Source organism: Cyberlindnera jadinii, assembly GCF_001661405.1.
Source record: "Cyberlindnera jadinii NRRL Y-1542 unplaced genomic scaffold CYBJAscaffold_1, whole genome shotgun sequence".
NCBI lineage: Eukaryota > Fungi > Ascomycota > Saccharomycetes > Phaffomycetales > Wickerhamomycetaceae > Williopsis > Williopsis jadinii.
Genome location: NW_017963652.1, coordinates 420,287 through 433,431, shown reverse-complemented (window position 1 = coordinate 433,431; position 13,145 = coordinate 420,287). Strand labels below are relative to the sequence as shown.

At 47.3% G+C, this 13,145-nt stretch overlaps 9 protein-coding genes across 9 annotated transcripts; 4 read left to right on the top strand and 5 right to left on the bottom strand.

Annotated features, from left to right (window-relative positions):
• Positions 1–61: 61 nt before the first annotated feature.
• On the bottom strand, positions 62–1,720 carry PRP40 (snoRNA-splicing protein PRP40; the record flags this gene model as incomplete). Its single annotated transcript, XM_020212345.1, has 2 exons — positions 62–1,342; positions 1,412–1,720. Coding segments are annotated over 2 exons (1,590 nt in total), but the record flags the coding sequence as incomplete, so codon positions are not given.
• Positions 1,721–2,109: 389 nt separating this feature from the next.
• On the top strand, positions 2,110–2,754 carry ARC19 (Arc19p; the record flags this gene model as incomplete). The annotated part of the gene is made up of 2 exons (XM_020216764.1): positions 2,110–2,112; positions 2,248–2,754. 2 exons carry the CDS (start codon positions 2,110–2,112, stop codon positions 2,752–2,754), a joined length of 510 nt encoding a protein of 169 aa, XP_020072930.1.
• Positions 2,755–2,783: 29 nt separating this feature from the next.
• CYBJADRAFT_170355 (uncharacterized protein) lies at positions 2,784–3,701 on the bottom strand (the record flags this gene model as incomplete). Its single annotated transcript, XM_020216108.1, has 1 exon — positions 2,784–3,701. The coding sequence occupies one exon, from the start codon at positions 3,699–3,701 to the stop codon at positions 2,784–2,786; it is 918 nt and encodes a 305-aa protein (XP_020072929.1).
• Positions 3,702–3,877: 176 nt separating this feature from the next.
• MAK32 (Mak32p) lies at positions 3,878–5,043 on the bottom strand (the record flags this gene model as incomplete). Its single annotated transcript, XM_020213238.1, has 1 exon — positions 3,878–5,043. Exon 1 carries the CDS (start codon positions 4,952–4,954, stop codon positions 3,878–3,880), a length of 1,077 nt encoding a protein of 358 aa, XP_020072928.1. The 5' UTR covers positions 4,955–5,043.
• A 90-nt stretch (positions 5,044–5,133) lies between these two features.
• On the top strand, positions 5,134–6,333 carry RFC2 (replication factor C subunit 2). The gene has a single exon (XM_020213961.1). The coding sequence runs from the start codon at positions 5,172–5,174 to the stop codon at positions 6,267–6,269; it is 1,098 nt and encodes a 365-aa protein (XP_020072927.1). The 5' UTR covers positions 5,134–5,171; the 3' UTR covers positions 6,270–6,333.
• Positions 6,296–9,400, bottom strand: UBA1 (E1 ubiquitin-activating protein UBA1). Its single transcript, XM_020213960.1, has one exon. It carries the CDS (start codon positions 9,388–9,390, stop codon positions 6,346–6,348), a length of 3,045 nt encoding a protein of 1,014 aa, XP_020072926.1. The 5' UTR covers positions 9,391–9,400; the 3' UTR covers positions 6,296–6,345.
• Positions 9,401–9,724: 324 nt separating this feature from the next.
• MOG1 (Ran GTPase-binding protein MOG1) lies at positions 9,725–10,451 on the top strand (the record flags this gene model as incomplete). Its single annotated transcript, XM_020217272.1, has 1 exon — positions 9,725–10,451. One exon carries the CDS (start codon positions 9,725–9,727, stop codon positions 10,367–10,369), a length of 645 nt encoding a protein of 214 aa, XP_020072925.1. The 3' UTR covers positions 10,370–10,451.
• Positions 10,452–10,455: 4 nt separating this feature from the next.
• Positions 10,456–11,526, bottom strand: ITT1 (RBR-type E3 ubiquitin transferase; the record flags this gene model as incomplete). The annotated part of the gene is made up of 1 exon (XM_020213110.1): positions 10,456–11,526. A coding segment is annotated over exon 1 (951 nt), but the record flags the coding sequence as incomplete, so codon positions are not given.
• A 521-nt stretch (positions 11,527–12,047) lies between these two features.
• On the top strand, positions 12,048–13,133 carry ERV41 (Erv41p; the record flags this gene model as incomplete). The annotated part of the gene is made up of 2 exons (XM_020212353.1): positions 12,048–12,078; positions 12,151–13,133. 2 exons carry the CDS (start codon positions 12,048–12,050, stop codon positions 13,131–13,133), a joined length of 1,014 nt encoding a protein of 337 aa, XP_020072923.1.
• Positions 13,134–13,145: the final 12 nt, after the last annotated feature.

The window sequence follows — 13,145 nt, the reverse complement described above, 5'->3', positions numbered from 1 at the left end:
TCTTAACGTCAAACTCATGTTGAGATTCAGCATCAGCCTTAGCCTGTCTCAATCTCTCTATGAACTTATCAAACGTTGATCTTCTAGACTCCTCATCAGGAAGAGCCTCGTACTCAGGCTCCTTCTCCAACCGTGGCTGGATGAATTCCCATTTGGTGTCGACAGTAATCACCGGGTTTGCAAATATACGTAACAACTTCTTGAAATCTTCTTGACCTCTACGGATTTGACGTTCTTTGGCAAATTTATCACGTTCTGCTTGCTCCTTAGCATCTGCAACCAGTCTAGAATGGATCAGCTCTATAGTATCGTTGTCATAATCCTTTGTTAGCTCGTCCTTCTGCAAGATAGTAACCATCTCTTTCAACTGTTGATCCAAATCTCCCTCAGTTTGTACTTTGAATCCATTGTGGAACAGGATTTGTTCTGCAACACCTTGTTTGGCCTTTATCAACAATTCCTCTTCATCAATCGCATCTTGGAATAGCTCAAACGGCGTGGAACCGTTACGTCCCAACATATCCAGGAATCTATCATCTTCTTTGATAAGTTCGTAAATTTCATCCCATTTACTGTTGGCATTGAACAATTCACTCTCCTTCAACTCCCCAAGCAGCTCTTTGAATCCGTCACGAGCCTTACGGTCGGCTCTGTAGTTCTTACGAGCTTCAACCTGTACCAGCTTCATCTGCTGCTGTTCAATTTCAACAAGGTTCGATTCAAATAAAGTAATGAGGTCTAACTGGGTCAGCACTTCGAAATGTGTATTCTGTTCAAATCTCGGGTCCTGTTTGATCGTATCCAGAGTCGATTCCCATGTGGATGAGGCATTCAGACGAAGTGACTTAAAATAGTCGTTCAGCTCGCCTAGAGCTTGGCCCTTGAGCTTTGTTCTTTCATCAAGGCGTTGTTTCCTCAACGACTCAACGTAGTCTTGGAATGTCTGTTTCTTGACTCTCTCGCTTATCACAGAGTGGGCGTAGATAGGCTCATCCTGTAAGAGTTTCCTCGTTGTAGACCACCTTGTATAATACTTGATCTCCTTCTTGGACTCGAGGAGTTTAACAAACGCATCTTTGAACTTCTCCACGGAATTATTCTCCTTCATCAACTCCTCCTTCGTTCTGTTCGCTAGGTAGTTCTCAAACACCTGCTTCTTGTGCAAAGAGTCATCCACTGCCCAATACCGTGGGTCCAATATCAGCTCGTCAACAATCTTGGAAAAGGACCAGGTTGCATCAACGGCATTCTCTCTCAACAGCTCCACAAACATCTTATCAGCCTCCTCCTGCGTGCTCGGCTTGACAGTCTCTTTGAGCAGCGTAGAGTCGTTATGGTATTTCTCGCTGGAATCCGTCAACTTGGACCTATAGTTGATTCTCACCGTCACTTCAGCCGGCTTCTCTGCCACTTCCTCCTTCTCGCTCGCTTTCCCGTCACTCGCCTCCTCCCCTTGCTTGTCCCCAGCACCTTCTGCGCCATCCTGCTGCTCATCGAGCACTCGCTGAATCTCCTCAGGGATCTCCCACACACTCTCCTGACTCTTAACATTGTAATAGTACTCTCGCCCGTTCTCGGCCTTGTACTCTCTCCAGTCTGACTCTGCAAGCGCTCTTTCCAGCGGCGTCTGCAGCTCTACGGGCTTCTCCCACACAGACTGCTGTGTCTCATCGTTGAAGTAGTACGTCTTGCCGCTTTCATGCTGCACTGGTCTCCAAACCATCGTCGCTGTCCTACCAATTAACCCCCATCAACCACACAACAAGCAGTAGGAAGCATCGTTGAACTTTCAGGCCTATAGCGTAAGCCCCCAAAACGGTAATTTTCGCGCATGCCCATCGCCATTTTCCGCGAACTCGTTTGGCGGATCCAGCACCCGCGAATATTGCCTCTTTGGGCATGTCTCCCCTAGGCTTCCCGCCCTTTTCGGTTTACGTCCCGGGCCACCTACTAATTTCCCGTACTTAGCACTTGTCGACTCAGAGCTTCAAACAGTGCTGGAGCCCCCGTTCAATTGATACGAATCGATGGTGAGTGTGGTTACAGAGGAGTTTCTATGGCACTGACACTAACAAGGAGCGGATTCCCGGGGAAGTCTGTTTCCGGGCGATGGTGCTCTCCCTGGCGATGGTGCTTCCCCCTGGTGATGTTGATGATGATGTGGAAGGGAGCGAGGAGGCACCAGGCACCAGACACCAGGCACCAGGCACAAGGAAACAGCCATCCAGGGATGACACCGGCGTATAGTCACAATCACTACGTCCATACCTTTCTGCAGTGCGCAGCTCACTGACGGCAGCGCTTTGTCTCGAGGACTTTGCTTCGCAGATGGCTGAGAGACACAACAAGCCAGAAGTTGAGACCCAGAAGACGCTGGAGGCGTTGCTGAACCCGATGGTGATCGCCAGAAACGAGAACGAGCAGATACTGATCGAGTCCAGTATCAACAGTGTTAGAGTGTCCATCAAGATCAAACAGGCGGATGATATTGAGGAGATTCTGGTGCACAAGTTCACGAGATTCTTGACAGGCCGTGCAGAGCACTTCTTCATCCTGAGAAGAGCGCCAATTGAAGGCTACGACATCTCGTTCCTGATTACGAATTTCCACGCTGAGAAGATGCTGAAGCACAAGCTTGTGGACTTCATCATTGAGTTCATGGAGGACGTTGATAAGGAGATCAGCGAAATGAAGTTGTTCCTCAACGCCAGGGCTAGATTTGTTGCTGAGGCTTACTTGACGCCATTCGATTAGTTTGATTGAAAATAGCTAAATACACGGGTCTAATGACTCTTTGTGAAACTGATGCCGTCAGGGGATATGCCTACGGTTAACAGGCCTAGTTGGCCGATAGTGGTTACCAATTCTTTCGTAGTGCTTGTCTTGGTGGATCTCTGCTCCGCAGCTATCTTTAGTAGGGACTGGTAATTGATCTCCTCTGTGCTCTTTGTGCGCTGTAATGCCTCCTTCAGCTCAATCTTCAGAGACGATGAGGTCTTCAGGTTGAAGTATACACCGACAAGTGGGAAACTTTGTCTTTCGTTATCCACGATTGGTAGAATCAGTTGCGTTAGTGAGATAGCGTGCGGTGGTATACAGATGGATTTGATCACTCCGCCGTGGTCATTCGAGGATAGCTGTTTAAGGCGATCGAGGAGGTTCGAATCATTGTGCAAGATCTCTCCAAGTATCAAGGGATCCATATTCTTCATCATCAAGGACTCCGAGTTTTCCAAGGTCTTTATGCGTCGTACAATGCTGTTGTTAAACCTCTTATTCGTCAGAGAATTCGAAGAATCGTGGAGCAGAAGAACCACGGCACTCCTATTCAACCAATTCTTATAGCTCTTACGAATCTCCCTGTGTTTGAACCTGTTAAATATGGCTTCGATCTCACTGGGCAGGAAAGACTGTGTCCGAGGCCTCAGGCCTTCTGAGTAGGAAACTTTCAACGACGAGTCATACAAGGGCTCCAGCTCTCTCTTCAGCAGAGGATCGATGTTATCGAACGATTTCAGCAGCTCCCTCCCGGAGATTCCTTCGACGTATTGGTCGACAAACAACTTCCTCTCAATCATCTGCTTGTTTATGGGGTCTATATGTCTCAGCACATTCTGCACCGCAGCCCCGTTAATCACACGGTTTTCCTTAACAGCGCGTATTCTCTTCGGAACAAGAGGCTTAACACTAGGCGGCTTCATTCTGCGATCTCTTTTGGTGGGAAGAACCTCACTCCTCGAGGTGTTCATCACCGGTTTGAAGGGCATCGCTAACCAAAATTTGATCAGCGGGCACTGGTGCCCGGGTGTATCTACATCGGGCAACAGCTGTTACTACGGCAACGACATTTACGATGATGATGATGATATAAACACCGTTATGCTCTAATTCGAAGCTTCTTGAGCACCTCTTCAGCGTCATAGTCCAGCTCGTTCCACTCGATGTAGCCTCTGAGCCTTTCCTCAATCGACAGCCCATTCCAAGTCTCAATTGAGGAGTTGTCAGAGGTTTCGATGACGGGCATACCAATCTGCTCAATAGCTATGCCAGCAGCCAAGTTACCAGATATGCTTGCGATTTCCCAATCTCCATGGCTGAGTACAAATGCAGTGGATAAAGCTCCTATGAATGCGTTTCCTCCCCCTGTTGGATCAACGCACCTTTGGTGCGATTGATCCCTGTCGTTATGGAACGCTGGGAACCAGTGTGATGTACCAGCTGTGGTCAGCGTATAGCATCCCAATGGACCACATCTCAGCACAATGCCACTACCAGTTTTGAAGTGAGAGTTTGAGGTTAAGTACGGTAGGAATCTCGAGGCCAGCTGTTCCAGGGCTTCTTTGGTCGATGGCTCCTCTTCTCCAAAGAACCTCGATGCCTCTTCAGCATTTGGAGTTAGCACAGTGACATGTTTCAGGTTCTGTAGGCACTGATTGAGATGCTCTGGAGTACACAGATCTGGTACAGGTTCCCACGTGATTACTGGTGGTGGCACCGTCCCGTCAACGCGTGCCACGGTGAGCTTCCTGAGTATCGACTGACACCTCTCTGGAGAGCAGATAAGATGATACGACTGGGAGTACAGTAGCTGTCTGTGATCTATAAGGTCATCAACGTCAATGCGAAGCTTTGGAGTGAGATATTTGAATGCCCTAAACCCTCGAGCTCCATACATGTTCCAGCCCCTGGTGGTCAGCCTATCGGGAGTGTTTCTCCAAACACATCCAGTTTGCCAGCTCTCAAGGTACTCCTGAACCTCCACGGGAAAGTCGCTACCTTTATCAACAATCCATCCCACTGATGATGCCTTATCACCAGTCGTGATGACCCTTCCTCCCAGTGCACCGTAGGTGCCTCCTCCACCAATCACGTTGTACTGCGGCTCTAGCTGCGATTCCTCCGGGAAATGGATCTCATCGATGATGAACATCCCCATCGTGGTGAACAGAGCCATTGTTGCCTTGTCGTTTGGCTCCTATGCTCTCTTTGACTGGTTTATAGTGACAGTATTAGATGTGTTTCTCCTTCCTCCACCGCCATCCCCCACCAAACGCGAAAACGCGAAAAGACTGAGGAAGCGAAAACCTGGTGGACGCGTACTCATCCCTCAGCACAAGAAGGCGAGTGAGACATCATAGATCCACTGCCTGATTGTCTGATTTGGTTTAAAGATGTCTGCTGGGTTCTTCGGTAAGAGACAGGATGTCTCAAAGAGTTTGGAGCAGACAGATAGACAGCTTCCCTGGGTTGAGAAGTACCGTCCAAAGAACCTGGATGAGGTGAGCGCACAGGACCATGCTGTCACGGTGCTGAAGAAGACTCTTGAAAGTGCCAATCTGCCACATATGCTCTTCTACGGGCCACCAGGTACGGGTAAGACATCGACGATCCTAGCCTTGACGAAGGAACTGTATGGCCCTCATCTATCTAAGTCACGTGTGTTGGAACTGAACGCCTCCGATGAGAGAGGTATATCCATTGTTCGTGAAAAGGTTAAGAACTTTGCACGTTTGACCGTGTCCAACCCGTCTAAGGAGGACCGTGAGAAGTATCCGTGTCCGCCTTATAAGATCATTATCCTGGATGAAGCTGACTCTATGACTTCAGATGCACAATCAGCGTTGAGAAGAACCATGGAGACGTATTCCGGTGTCACCAGATTCTGTCTCATTTGTAATTACATAACGAGGATCATTGATCCCCTGGCATCGAGATGTTCAAAGTTCAGATTCCGTCCTTTGGATAATCAAGATGCCTTGGAAAGGTTGAGACATATCCAGGAACAGGAAAATGTTTCAATTGAAGACGGTGTCCTGGAAGAGGTGTTGAAGATTGCTAACGGTGATTTGCGTAAGGCCATCACTCTCCTACAATCGGCTGCTAGGCTCCACTCCACACTGGCCACTGCTGTAGATGAAGAAGGCGATGTTGATGCCACTGACACTGCAGACAGGGTCACCATCGATTCCATCCGTGAAATTGCTGGCTCTGTTCCAAAGAACGTTCTGAAATCCTTGCTAGATGCTGCTGAATCCAAACAATTCCAAAAGATCTTCAACTCAGTGGAGGACGCGGTGATGGAAGGTTGGAGTGCGGTAGAAATCGTCAATCAACTACACGATGAAATCATCCTCAACGACTCGTTCACCTCGGAACAGAAGAACAAGTTCTCCAGAGCCCTCTTTGAAACCGATGCTAGATTGACAAACGGTACAGACGAGCACATTCAACTGTTAAACCTCGTTACAAAGATCTCAGAAGCCGTCTGATGAAGTGAGATGAAAACAAAATTAATGGGTTCATTTATTGTACTTTCAACTGTAGATCTCCCTTGTGTGTTTTTTTTTAAAGTGTGATAGTAATGAATGGAACTTCAACATCTTCGCCTTCCAAATCATCCGTACAAACCTCCAAGATCAAGGTCTTAATATGACTGTCGAGGTCCTTCTTCGTGACGGATTTGATCAACTGTGTGATCTTCATTCCCTCCTTCTCGGCAACTTTCTTTGGTGGGAAGAACGATGCATACAGCAACGACACATCATAAGACAACATTGTAATCTCTAGACCTTCCTTCTCCTTGAAGTAATCTAACAACTCCTTCAATGTTATGTCACCCTTGATGTTGAATCTATCCCAAATCTTATCGAACTCCTTGTCGTTGTACTTACCCTTTGGAGAAGCAATTGGCTCAGAAAAGGCAAACAGTGGTAAGGCCAAATTAATGAATCCGTTCTTGTAGTCTTCCAATTTGGTTCTGTTGTCAACAATCTTGTACAACTCTAATTGGACCAAACCGGTGACTGCGGCAGTGGTGGTGGCAATTGCTGGAATAATTCTACCAGCAATAAACTTGGTCTTTGCTCTGTCTGCAACGTCAATTTGGTAATTCAAAGCACGACAGTTCGAAGCAGCTGTGATGAATTCAATGTGATGATTTGTATCGTCATCCTTTTCAAACTCAACTGGGGATAATCTATATCCAGCTAGTGTGGATGGTTGTGGCAAAGATGTAGCCAAGGTTTGTAACTCATCAGTTTCAACCTGTTGTTGAGCATTTGGATCTGGGTCCTCATCGTTAACTTGAATCTTCAAGCCAGATTTTGGCGTGAAAGGCTGAATCTTCACTTCCTGAAGCACCTTCTCATAGAAGCTCTTGTCTGGGTTGCCTTGGTCTCCCTTGAGACCATACACGTACGCTCTCAAGTTGGCACCACCAACGATAAAGTGGAAATGCTCTGGATTGTTGATGTCAAACTCCAAGGGTTTTGGAGCACGCTTAGCACCTGACCAAAATGGTGATCCATTCGATGTGGTGGCATCCTCTGGGAAAGTGAACAATAGCTGCTTAATTTCCTGGTTGAACTTCTTCTCAAATTCCAATCTTGCCCATTTGATACAGTCCTCGAATGAATATGGTCTCTCATTCAACGACTCAGAGATTGATTGTAAAGTTCCCTTGACGTCTCCACTCTGTTTCAAAGTAGCCTCGATGAAGTTTGGCTGAGACAAGTACAGATTGACATTTTCAGCAGAGTCGGCGAAGTAACCTTGGAATAAACTCTTTGCCCAAGCAATGGTATGGTCAATCTTATTAGGGAATGAACGTAAGGTACATAATGGGATAGACTTTTCAGGTGGGTCTTGGGAAGAAGAGTAAGATTCAGTCAATCTTGGAACAACAACCTGGGTGTTACCCTTTGTTCCTAAAGTACCAGACTCCAACAAGGCCTTTCCAAAGAAGACACAGCGACGATCAACGTAGGTACGGGCATCAATGTTATCCAAGGCATTTGTAACAAAATCAAGAGACTCCCAAAAGTCGTTATCAAAGATATTTTCAGTCTCTGTGCCAACTTTCTCTAGCTTTGGTTCGATATGACCTTTCAAATCCGGGTTGATGGCAATGACAGCCTTAGCTGCGACTTCAGATTTCCCTTGTCCAACATCTTTTGGTCTGAACAAGAATTGACGGTTCAAATTGGATTTTTCAATGGTATCGTTATCTGTGACGATGATCTTACCTTCTGGACCGGAACCCAGTCCCATCAATGCCCAGTTCTTTAACATTTCACAGCCAATTGCACCGGAACCAACCAAGAATGTCTTTGAGTTTGCGATTTTCTTTTGGAAGTCCAAACCGAAAACAGCAATCTGTGCATCGTAACGGGAATTGATTGGTTGAGTGTTCTCTGCATTTCTTGGGTAGGAAGTTGGGAGGGACTCCAGGGAATCAAAGTACAGAAATTGCTTGATTGGTACGAATTTACCAGAACAAGCCTTCAACACCTCCTGTGCTACAATACCACCGATGAAAGCAGCCATCGCTGGGATATCACCTTGAGCCTGGTATGAAACTTCTTTGATCAAATCCTCGTTTAAATCGCCTTCAAATGAGGTTTGTTGCGCCAGGTTCTTAACGAGATGGGCAAACTCTGCAAAGTCTTCATCGTTGAAAGGTCTTGGTAAATGAGATCTCTTCTCTTTGAACTGGTGTAGACCTTGGAATGCAAGGTGCAACTGAGCCGGACGGTCAAACTTTGCGAAGTCTGGGAACACCAGCTCCGGTGCCTTCAACTGCTCAACCAAAGGTTGATAAGACTCTTTGCGTGGCATCTTCACCTGCGTGTACAGTCCACCTTTCTTGTAAGTGCCCAATTTGGAAACATCGCCAATGTTGAAAGCGTAAGGGCCCGGCACTGACACCTTGAACACTTCACCGTTGTTGATGTCAAGGCCTTCAACCTCGGAGAACTTGACGTAATCCCCATCCTCCAAGCCGTGACGAGAATCAACCAGCACTGACACCGTTCCATCTGGCTCAATGTCTGATACGATTCCTGATACCGGCTCTTCACCCGTGGAGTCGATGATGGTGAACTCTTCACCAAAATCAACAAAGATGGAGGCAAACAGCCCTCTCGTATCAGCAGCAATGAACTTGATGTCATTCGCGTGTGTGAAGTTGTTGATCTTCACCTGCTCCTCCAGGCTCAAGTCCATCGCCACAATCACCTGGAACTTGCCCAGTGTTTCCTCAGTCAAATCCTCAACAACAGAGATTGGCACATACGAGTTCAGCTCAGCCAATCTCGCAGCGCTGCTCCCAGCACGTGGCTTACCCACGTCCTCCGCGGTAAGGAAGAACTGTGTAGACAGGTCTCTCAGCTCCACTGGCGAGGGATCATACAGCGAAAGCGACTTGACACCGGCAAGCGCCACGTTCTTTGCAATCTCAATACCCAACCCACGCAGTCCAACAATCAAAACATTGGAGTTCTGCATCTTCAGCATCGCCTCTTTACCCAAAACGTACAATTGACGGGAGTACAAGCTCTCATCGATCTCACCCTGAGGTTCAGGTGTATCAATTTGCATTCTATCGCTCATTGTTGCTTCGATAGTGGTTTCAATGTCGGCTTCTGTTGCTGTTGTCAGTGACTTCTGATAGAAGTAAAAGGGGAAAGTAGCGTAAAAAATTGGGGGCGACGAGGTGTTGGAGCAGCGCGCGCGGGCGGACAAAGCGCTTTTGTGGCTTTTAGAACCATTGCGGTGTTTGGGTGTTTGGGTGTTAAGGTGTTAAGGTGTTTGGGTGTCAAGATGTTAAGGTGTCCAGGTGTCCAGGTGTTTCCCTTCCAGTGTTGTTGTTTTCCCCTTCAACCGTTGCTACAGCCCGTGACTTCTCAACATTGCTCTGCTGAACCAGTGGAGAGCGACAGTAACAATGGCTGGAAAGAGAAAGCAAAGCCTATGGGGAGGTGCTATAACGACAGAGATCCCAGAGGGACTTCTCGACGCCTCAGATTTTAGACAGGTCCCCGATACACAAGAGGTGTTTGTTCCTGGAGCGGAGGCTGATGATACAAGCCTTACCGGTGTGAGGGTGAACGACTCCATCATCTTCGACCTCATGGAGCGTATCGACCAAGAGGACAGTGAAGCCATCAAGGAACATCTCGCGGAGATCAGCAACTTGAACGGCACGAAGGACTGGGAGCTGTTTGAGATAACAAAGTGTTCCAATAAACTTGGGGTAAAGGCGTATATCTGCGTTGCCCTTGAACCGGCTTTGAAATGGGGGAGAAAAGAACACAACAACCAGCACGTGAACAAGGCCGAGTATAAGCCTGCGTTGGCGTTAGTGCTGGGTGTTGTTAGACTGGAGAAGGTTTCCACTGACTTGCTTGTCACTTACAATGCCCATTTTGGAGATGTTGATGAGCTGGAGCAGTTGGAACAACTCCATCACGTTCAAGACGAACAGCACATGGCACAAAACGTGGCGTACAAGAGAATAACATTTGCCTCCGGTGTAGTAGAGAGCATCATCAAAGAGTTGCAGGTTGAAGATTGGAAACTCTTTGGGTGATTACAGCTCTTGGTGTGAATGCCAGTATTTAATCCTAACTCTATAATTATAATATAAATAATCTAATCTATCATCTAGTCGTCAATCAACCCTTCAAACAGTCGGCCGTAACACGGTGATCTATAATCGTTGAAGTGTAGATATGGATCCTCCTTGAACAGGTCTAATCCACACAGGAAGCAGAAGTTCTGTTTACACAGTTTACACTGCATCTTGTTACACCCGTCAGTCTTTGTCACTGCGATTCCACATCTAGGACATTGCACCATGTCATCGCTTGCTTGTACCAATAGTGTCATTTCCCTTTTATCTAAAACATCCTGTATGGCTAACTTCACAGACCTTGCACCATATATGGTATTTAGCCTGTTTAGTTGAGATTCAGGTTGGCCATCATCCACGAAATTCTCAACCAAATCTACTGGAACAATGTTCAAGGGCTTACCACAGCTGTTGATAGTTCCATGCCAGCTATGCTTGCAGTCGAAACAGTATGCAAGTTTACAACTGGCGCATCTCATCAGTTGATCTTCAACATCGTCGTGGAATGACCATGATAGACATCTTGGGCATTGGGATGAATTCAACGGATACATCGCATGATACCTTTCAAACAGTGTTATCAGTCTCTTTTTATGGTACTCTTCATATTCGCTTGGTGACATGACATTCAGGAGATCGTCTCTGGACAATGTCTCCTTGAACATGATCCTTTTGACTTCATGAATCGTTAAAGAGGTATGATCCTTGAGAACTTCTGTAGGACAGCTGGGGCATTGCAGCCTTGTTAAATCATGATCCAGCGATCTTTGCACAAGTTCACCCAAACAATGCTTGCATAGCGAATGGTCACAGTGCAGTAGCACACCTTTTGAGCCCTCAACTTGGTCAAGACATATACAACACTGGAACTCGGAATGGACAAACTGGTGGATTCTGGCCCGTTCGTGCATCAGCGCAATCTCTCTAAACCATCCAAAGTCGTCTGTCTGTATATCTCCAAATATCGAGTCATGGAACGTGGTAACGAGGTCCATCGCCAAAAACTCACACAGAGTGTAAAGCACGTAATCGTCATCGGCGTTGTCGATGATTCGATCTATCGTCTCGCCAATATCGCGTAGCACGTCTTCAGAGAGCCACGAACGCTTCAGCGTATACTTTGTCTTGTCTATCGGCAGAGAGAACCTCACCTCCAACGGCTCCACCGACTTGATCCTTATAGAATCAACAACCCTGCCACCGGCGTTCGACGACAAGAGCGATACCGTTATCGGCCTATCAAGCGGCAATCGCACTTGGAAGACGCCCATCGTCAGCTCCTCATCAACGCTCAACTCCGGGTATATCGACTGCAGCGCATCCAGCTGCTCCTGTAACTCTTCAGCATTCATTTGCAAACCTCTCTACCGTGTCCCCTGTCCATGTTAGCCCCGTCAACCTGGTCTTTAGTACTGTTGATGTTGATGGTGCTGTTGATGGTGTTGTTGCCGTGGTTGTGGTTGTTGTTTTGTTGTCCGGGCACTCCCTCGCGTTTGTCTCTTCGTGTCCGAGAACCCCAAATATGTCCACATCGCCAAACTTTCTCGAGGAGGACACTGGGACAAATCAGACAAAACAGACAAACAGTACCATCACCACCATCGCCACCGTCACTTCTAACATGAACGGAGAGAGAATGGCGTCGCTGCGGACTTTTGATGCCTTTCGTAAGCATGGTCAGCCGGCTATAGAGACAAACTGATTACTAACATGTGCGCGCACCTCGTTTCCCGCTGTAGCTAAGGTTGATTCGCATCATCTCGTTAGATCCCAAAGAGGGTCATATTCGACACTTATGACCTTCTTGCTGTTGCTGTTCCTGACCTGGGTGGAGATCGGCTCGTTCTTCGGTGGTGAGGTTGATCACCAGTTCCACGTGGACAACACCGTCTCGAGGAATATGACCATCAACCTCGATATTCTCGTGGCCATGCCCTGTAACTTCATCCAGACCAATGTTAGGGACTTGACCTACGATAGGTTCCTCGCTGCAGAGAAGCTTCAGTACGAAGGGATGTCGTTCTTCTTGCCACACGGCTATCAGGTCAACAGTGAGAGACACATCGTCACGCCGGAGTTGGATGAGATCATGGCTGAAGGCATCAGGGCGGAGTTTCTGAGACGGGAGTCCACAGGCCATAACCTTGGTTCACCAGCGTGTCATATCTTTGGCTCCATTCCAGTGAATAGAGTCGCTGGTGACTTCCATATCACTGCCAAGGGGTTCGGGTACAGAGATAGAACCCAGGTCCAAGTGGAGAGCTTGAACTTCACACACGTCATCAGTGAGTTCTCATTTGGAGACTTCTACCCGTATATCGACAACCCCTTGGACGCCACCGCTAAGACCACCGAGGAGAACTTGAAGAGCTATACCTACTTCCTCACCGTGGTTCCTACAGTTTACAAGAAGTTGGGTGTTGCTGTGAATACAAACCAGTACTCTGTGAGCGTACAAGAGAAGACGTATACTGTTGAGAACAGAGGCCCTCCGGGGATCTTCTTCAAATACGATTTTGAGCCTCTATTGCTCGTTGTTGAGGACCAGCGTATGTCATTTACAACTTTCCTCGTGAGACTGGCAACAATCTATGGTGGAATCATCGTGTGTGCGCAGTGGATGAACAAGTTCGTCGAAAAGATGCTGCTTGTACTCTTTGGAAAGAGATACGCATCTAGAGGTTTGGAGAAGAGTGCGTCTCTACTGGATGATGATCTTTAGAGTACACGTATA